At 38.6% G+C, this 7,962-nt stretch overlaps 1 protein-coding gene across 1 annotated transcript; it reads left to right on the forward strand.

Annotated features, from left to right (window-relative positions):
• The first annotated feature begins 346 nt into the window (after positions 1-346).
• sdad1 (SDA1 domain containing 1) lies at positions 347-7,614 on the forward strand. The gene is made up of 22 exons (XM_034224137.1): positions 347-564; positions 668-772; positions 1,321-1,419; positions 1,515-1,625; positions 1,851-1,922; positions 2,017-2,117; positions 2,204-2,261; positions 2,346-2,420; positions 2,534-2,635; positions 2,730-2,799; positions 2,905-3,008; positions 3,258-3,315; positions 4,063-4,121; positions 4,208-4,284; positions 4,421-4,518; positions 4,627-4,703; positions 5,254-5,383; positions 5,475-5,566; positions 5,656-5,846; positions 5,965-6,049; positions 7,179-7,340; positions 7,439-7,614. Exons 1-22 carry the CDS (start codon positions 475-477, stop codon positions 7,481-7,483), a joined length of 2,061 nt encoding a protein of 686 aa, XP_034080028.1. The 5' UTR covers positions 347-474; the 3' UTR covers positions 7,484-7,614.
• Positions 7,615-7,962: the final 348 nt, after the last annotated feature.

A 7,962-nucleotide genomic window follows, 5' to 3' on the forward strand; every position in this document is an offset into this window, starting at 1 on the left:
GTCACACAATGCCAAAGCTATTGAAAAAAGTAGTAATACAATGACAGCATTTCTGAAATATAGACATGTAAAATTGAAAAAATTAAAATCGAGCCCAATATTTGAGTGCTACTTGTCTAGTTTATAAATATATTTCTGCAATGTGTTTACTCATTAGTTCACATGATATTGAAGCCATTGAATAATAGTTTGCAAAGAAGGCTTGGTAAAGAAACAAAGATATTAATATGAAATAAAAGAAACATTCAAGTTGAAACATAAAAGCTGTGTGAAGTTTTAGTAATTGAAAAACTGGCAGCAAAGAAGGAAACTCCTCCTGTGATCAAACCGGAAGTGACTCTTAAAACCGGAAATGACGTTTGGACGTACCAGCGCAAGTTAAATGGCAGCCTACACATCTGCCACGCTTGCCTTGTAAAAGTTGCCGTTTTTCATATTTTTCTTGTTAAGAAACACGCGAATTCATCTGCAACCATGTCGGGGAGAACAGGCAACAAGCTGCCAAACAATCTGCCGCAACTGCAGAATCTTATTAAAAGAGATCCGCAGTCTTACGTGGAGGAGGTAAGTGTTGTTAGCCGAGCTTGCTAACTAGCTAGTCGACTTGTTGTGTTAGTCTGAGACTAAACATATTAGAGGAAATTAATCGATGGTGGTTTCTGCACAGTTTCAGCAGCAGTACCGACACTACCAGTCCAATATGCAGATCTTCAGACTGCAGCCTGACAAGCCGAACAAGGAGCTGGCGGATCTCTCCATGTTTCTGGCCCAGGTACTGTTCTGTCTGTTAGTGGGAAATTGATATACAAATGTTCATTATAACGGTATAAGTATTCCTTTACTCTTGTCTGTACCTTTATTGAGTCTGTATATATCTGATCAGCAATTGAGGAAATATTTTAGATCCTTTACTTGGATATACTTGTGTTTTGTTTTTAAGATTCACGATATGTTATTGTCATTGTAAAACAGGCAGTTGCACTGTAAAAGGACATTCTTACGCTCAGCTCTCCACACTTTTATTATTAAAAACCTATACAAACAAACATATAAGATGTACATTAGTACAAGAAAATGTAAAAATATAAACTGACATGCATACAAAAATGATGTAAAATATTAACTAAACCCATAGATGTAAATCCTGTGGAGTAAAAAGCACAACAGTTGCTGCTGAGATGTAATGCAGTAAAGTATATCATGTAAATACTTAAGAACGAGTACCTCAAGTTTGAGTAAATGTACTTCTCACACCGCTGCTCAGTAATATTTATTTTGATATTGATGGTGTGAGGTTACAGCTGTTTTTGTGTCATTCAGGTTTCTCACTGCTACCTGCAGCAACTGTCAACCTTTCCACAAGAGCTGCGTGAGTTATTAATGAGTCACCACACAGTCCTGCATCCAGACCTCAGAATGGTGAGATAACCTGTGCCTATCCATATTAAGTAATTGATCAAAAGTATGTGTCTCTTAGCATTTCAATGTTTGTGTCTGTTTCCTGTCTTCATCAGACATTCTGCAAGTCGCTGATTCTTCTGAGGAATAAAGATCTGATCGACCCCTGCGGCCTCCTGGAGCTCTTCTTTGAGCTGCTGCGATGTCACGACAAACTGCTCAGAAAGGTGAGATCACACAGAACATTACTCTAAGCATGGAGTGAGTGGGTATTATATTTTGTATGAATTTACAAGAGTGGTAGTTGTGAGTCACGGGGAGAATCAAAAGACCATTTCAAATGCTTTCCTGATGTTGTGTGTGTTTACATATTGATATGTTTAAGGGTTGCTCTTTCAATGTTTCACTCTTCCCCTTTTCAGAAGTAAACATTTGCTTCCCTCTCTCCACAGACACTGTACTTACACATTGTCGCAGATATCAAAAACATCAATGCCAAGCACAAAAATAACAAAGTTAACACAGTAAGTAAACAAACCACATGTGTCAAGTTTGACTGTTAGTTCTATTGTTCCACTCCAGAGCTCATTGTCGGAGAAATTGTGTTGTGTGTTGCAGACATTACAGAACTTCATGTACACCATGCTGAGAGACAGTAATCCCCTCGCAGCCAAGATCTCTTTAGATGTAATGGTGGAGCTTTACAAAAGGAACATATGGTGGGTTTTATTTTTTACACCAGACTTCATAAGTCATTCTTATTATTTTCCACTTTAATCTAATTGTCTTTTTGTCTGGGTCACAGGAACGATGCCAAAACAGTCAATGTCATTGTAACAGCGTGCTTCTCCAAGGTTACAAAGGTAGGTTTTCCCACATTTCAACCAATTGCTTTTTATATAACATTAGTTGCAGTCCTGTACATACTTACCTCTCTTCCTGTTTAGATTGTTGTTGCTGGTCTGAAGTTCTTCCTGGGCAAAGATGAAGATGAGAAAAATGACAGCGATTCAGAATCCGAGGCAAGTACCAATAAATGCATATACATAAAGTAGTTAGAGAAAGGATACTTTTCTCAGTCTAGAAGGCAGTGATGTTGATGCATATGTAAGATATTTAAATGTTTATCTTTCAGGCGGAGGGGCCAACAGTCCGAGATCTGAAGGTGAGATACGCCACTGGCAAGAAAACCACCAAAAGCAAGAAGAAGATGGACAAGGCAATGAAAGTCCTCAAGGTACTACTCTTGTTAATACTACAATATCATGACTTATATCGTTATATTTTACAATTGAATGAATTGAGTTGATTGTTTTGAACTCTTTTGGCAGAAACACAAGAAAAAGAAAAGGGTAGAAGTGTTCAACTTCTCTGCTATTCACCTGATTCACGATCCTCAAGGTAGGTTCACTCCTCTTTTCCTCACCCACTGCAGAACAAAATGTATGTGTAGGGTCATTTCCCCATGTTTACAGAACTGTCAAATCAAATATCTCTTTCATTTAGATTTCTCAGAGAAACTCTTGAAGCAGTTGGAAGACTCTAAAGAGCGCTTTGAGGTGAAGATGATGATGATGGAGTTCATATCCAGACTGGTGGGAATCCACGAGGTGAGTGGTCTCATCTGTCCCCCTAATTGGTTTGCATAGCGGATTTGTTCTTTTGTGCAGGTGTTATTACATTTCCACCAGATATGAAATGGTCCTAATAGGCACTGTCAACATTAGGATCAGACTTCTATACAGTTCTGAATGGGCCATGGGAATCATGCCTTTGACGCTGCATTATATTGAATATAAATGAGGTATGAAGTAGATTTTATAGTGAGTATAATACTATTTTGTTTTGTTGTTTTCCAGCTCTTCCTCTTCAATTTTTATCCCTTTATCCAGAGGTTTCTGCAGCCACATCAGAGAGGTAACATAACTCCCAGTTAACTTAATGAGACGTTTTGTATCTGTTTATTAAAGACATAGACATACTTTATTGTCATTTCAAAAAGACACGGTGTACTATTAAAACGAAATTTCGTTGTACTGGCTTACAGGAACAGGACAATATAAAAACTTGCTAAAATTGTACATATAAATAAATAATAGTGACGTGGTGCTGATAAAATTAAAGATAAAGTGTGTGTTTAAAATATAAAGACTTACTATACATATAAATAAAATAGACATACTATATAGAAAATATGTGCGCTTTACACAGCGTAATGTAATCTCTGTGTAATTAATTAATAATTAATATAATAATAATAAAGGTGGGAATCACCAGAGACCTCATGATTTGGTATTGGCACAATATATCACAATACCTTATTATTGAAGTTTAACAATATTATGAGTATTGCAAGTTATTCACTTTTTTCATTTACAAATTATTAATGCAAAAACATTTGCTAACTTTTAAATCTGTAAATGTTATATTAATAATGTCCATACTAAAAGACTGATACATTGTGTGTGTGTGTGTGTGTGTGTGTGTGTGTGTGTGTGTGTGTGTGTGTGTGTGTGTGTGTGTGTGTGTGTGTGTGTGTGTGTGTGTGTGTGTGTGTGTGTGTGTGTGTGTGTGTAAGATATTGGGATATATCCTGTATTGATTTATTTCCCCTGCCCCTACTGTTGATGAAATGTTTTAAAGAAACCTTTTTTCTTTTTTGAGAGGTGACAAAGATCCTCCTGTGTGCAGCTCAGGCTTCACATCAGCTCGTCCCACCAGAGGTACATGTATATTTATCGTGATAAAGCACACGCAGCTATCAGAATGATTCCAGTATAACTCTTCTCACACATTCCTTCCTGTTTAGGTCATTGAACCTGTTATCATGACCATCGCCAACAACTTTGTGACAGACAGAAACTCCGGGGAGGTCATGACTGTGGGGTAGGTAGAAGCCCTGGACACTTCTGATTTAATGTATGCATGGTTAACAATGTGCATTATATCTGCAGTCATTTTGCAACTTCTAAGAAATACTTTACAGTTTTGCATTCAATTGTTACTCTTTTTTTGTTTCAAGTATCAATGCCATCAGGGAAGTGGCCGCCCGTTGTCCTCTGGCCCTCAATGAAGACTTGCTGCAGGACCTGGTTCAGTACAAGATGCACAAAGACAAGAGTGAGTGAACGTTTTTCTGACACCTGTCCTTGAATCCCAATGCACCGAGTGAAGGAGGTGTAAATATATGTGCATGTTCACTCATGTTTTGTCTGTATTTGCGTTCAGATGTGATGATGTCTGCCAAGGGACTGATCCAGCTGTTCAGGAGTCTCAATCCACACATGCTGCACAAGAGAGACAGGGTGAGCAAGATGTTACTTTTACAACAAACAACACTCCTTTTTAAAGAACTGAATGATAACTTCACATTCAGCAATCGTGAGTATAGTTACCTTTGCCAGAAGTTATGTTCTCGGTTGAGTTTGTTTGCTTGTCATTAGGATTGTTTGTATTTATTCACAAACATATATATATATAGGAGATGACATTCCCAGTGTGTTGTGCCACCTTTCTTTTATATTTTTGTGGCAATAATGTTTTTAGGGTTACGGTTACCTTAAATTCAGATTATTATTATATAGATTTTCGTTAGGATTGGGGAGAAACTACAAGAGCAATATTCAAGAAACTTGGTTTTCGTGTATTTTGGTCCAAGGAAGAACAAATTAGATGTATAAAGCAAAACCGAATCACAAAGCAGATTTTCCACTTTTGTTAATGTTGCAAGAAAGGGCATGTGGCCGAGGGCTGCTCTGACCCTTGTTGTTCGTATTGCAAGACTGACAGAGCACTTCATCACTGTGTCTTTTTAAATTGTAAATAATTGTAAACTCTGCCACTTGTTTTTTCCAGGGGAGACCCACAGAGGCGTCAGCAGAGGCCAAGATCAAAAACTACGGAGAGCTCGAGGCTAAAGATTATATCCCTGGAGCTGAAGTCCTGGAGGTGGAGGAGATTGAAAAAGATGGAGAGAAAGAACAAGGTGAGCAGCTATGATCTTGCTGCTCTGTGTATGTGTGTTGGAAGATGATCAATGTAAGGCTAATGTGCCTATTTTCCATATTGTCCAACAGATGGCTGGGAGAGCGCCAGTATCAGTGATGGTGATGACGATGGGGAGTGGGTGGACGTTCACCACTCGGGTGATGAAGACACAGCAGAAGTGGTAAGAATAAAACGTTACCAATTATAAACTGATGTTAGTTGTGTATGGTATTTGTGTTTCAATATGAGAGTTTTGTGTGTTTCTGTCAGGCGGAGATTCTTCAGAATATGCCAGTTGAGGAAAGAAAGGTCAAAGCGGCGGCGGTCAGCGGCAGCCGGCTCCTCACTCAGGAAGACTTCAAGAAGATCCGACTCGTCCAGCTGGCTAAGGAGATCGACAACGCGCCAGGAAAGGGCCAGAAGAGGACAAATGTGGACCTCGACGAAGAGGAGGACAACAGGTTGGAAAGCTGTTTGTACAAAAAGCTTAAAGCAATATGTACACATGTGAAATTGTATTCACAATAGTTGTTGGGAAGATAAAGAGACTATTTTGTTGTTTTTTGCCCATTCTTTCAGAGGAGAGGTGCTAACCTTGAGGCATATTGAGAAACTGCATAAGAAACCAAAAGACGACAAGGACACGCGCCTGGCAACAGCAAAGGTAAACCTTTATGCTAACTGTAGAGGGATGTAAAGTATATCTGATGTGAAATCATTGTTTCTTAACCAGCTGAAACACCTTTGACTCTGAAATGTCATTAACAAGCAGTTTGTATAATGTGAGGGTAAGCAATGATGCGTGGCTGCTAGGGTTGGGAACCGAAACTCGGTTCCAGATGAGAACCGATAAGAAAATGCCGGGTACCCATACAAAATACACAATTTCGGTTCTGCTTAACGGTTACTAAACGCGGTAGACCCTATATTCCACCGGGTCCGTCTGCGCCACGGCGACCCGGTGGAATACAGCAGGGTAAGGGCGGACTGGCCATCTGTGTGTTCTGGAGAATCACAGAACGGCCGGTCGTCAGCGGGCCGTTGACGGCCGGCTCGGTACGCTGACGGCCGGCACCGCCCTTAATTTTTTTTAAACGGCATCATGTAAGTTGCGGCGACAGAGGTCCACAGTTGCCCCGCAGCGAGGCTCCTCCCGTAGACAGTTCACAAGCTCAGTCACTTCAAAACACCAAAGATGGATCGCGGTAAACGCTCTAAAGTGAGGCTCCACTACACTAAAAAAGAAAAAGACAAGGCACAGTGTAATGCCTGTTAATAGCTTGCCAAAGGCATAGCTCAGTTAAAATAAAGCACAGCTATTGTGCAATACATTTGTATTGCATGTATATATTTGTATTTGTAAAAATGTCAGTTAAAGCTTAAAAAAATAAAGATATTTTTGTTATCTAAACGTTTCACCTCTTTCTTTTACAATTTTGGAATCGAAACGGGGAATCAATAAGAACCGGAATCAATAAGCAGAACCGGAATCGATACATTTCAAACGATACCCATCCCTAGTGGCTGCATATTATAATTATTCCCATTACATATAATATTCCTACTGATTATTGCCTTAACTAATCATTTGGTCTATAAAATGACAGGAAAAACACATGTTTTACTATCATTGTACAACTAGAAAACACTAAATATTCACAAAATAACAGTTGGGACCGGTACATTTCTTAGTATTTTTCATTATTAAAACTGTTTTTTGATACATTTTCTGTTGATCAAACAATGAATTGATCAACTAACCATTTCCGTTCTAATGGTGCGTTTGATTTTAGGCGGGAAGGTCCGAACGGAAGGACTTTCATAAGAAGCACCAGAAGCTCAACCCTTTCGCCAGCACCAGCAACAAGGAGAAGAGGAAGACGAAGAACTTCATGATGATGAGACACAGCGAGGGCGTCAGAACTAAAGGCAAACGTTCCTTCAGAGACAAACAGGTCAGTCACACCTGTCAGAAACAGCTACTGTATCTCACTGCAGATTAATTGATTTTATTGAATATAAAGTTGTAATTTAAATATTTTTTCTTTTTCAGATTGCTCTACGGGATTCACTGCTAAAAAAGAAGAAGTTGCACTAGAAGGACATGTTATGATGAATTTGCCTCGTCTGTCAAACATGGTCAGTTTATCAATGTATTATTTTCAGCATATAACCTGTATCCATTTACAATATTCTGAAATAAACAATATTTGGTCATTATTGTGTGAAGGTTTCTGTGTAAGTCTCATTATTTTTTGTTCTGTTTATTAAAGCCTTTTCTCCCTCCCTGATCAAAAGCCTCTCATTAGTCACAGTTCAACTTACTGGAATTTCAGTAATTTACCGTACAGTGCAAACTCATTAAAGTAATCACTATAACAGACATCAAACTCTTATATGGATCAAAATGCCTAGGGAATCATTTCTATGAAAAATATGTTTGGTGTTAAAATCTGAAATATGCAGACACTGCACTGATATACAGTAAATGGAACTCAAATCATGATGAGATGGTGTTAATGTATAATTTTAGCAAAGATTTAATTGGGCAATATAGTTATATAACAATTGTCAGAC

Source organism: Gymnodraco acuticeps, unplaced genomic scaffold (genome assembly GCF_902827175.1).
Source record: "Gymnodraco acuticeps unplaced genomic scaffold, fGymAcu1.1, whole genome shotgun sequence".
NCBI classification, from domain to species: Eukaryota; Metazoa; Chordata; class Actinopteri; order Perciformes; family Bathydraconidae; genus Gymnodraco; species Gymnodraco acuticeps.

Bases quoted from the DNA above. Each gene is read 5' to 3' on its own strand.
- sdad1 (XM_034224137.1), top strand. From the start codon at position 475: ATGTCGGGGAGAACAGGCAACAAGCTGCCAAACAATCTGCCGCAACTG. The intron at 2,421-2,533 runs GCAAGTACCAAT...TTTATCTTTCAG, and splicing joins ACAGCGATTCAGAATCCGAG to GCGGAGGGGCCAACAGTCCG. The intron at 2,636-2,729 runs GTACTACTCTTG...CTCTTTTGGCAG, and splicing joins AGGCAATGAAAGTCCTCAAG to AAACACAAGAAAAAGAAAAG.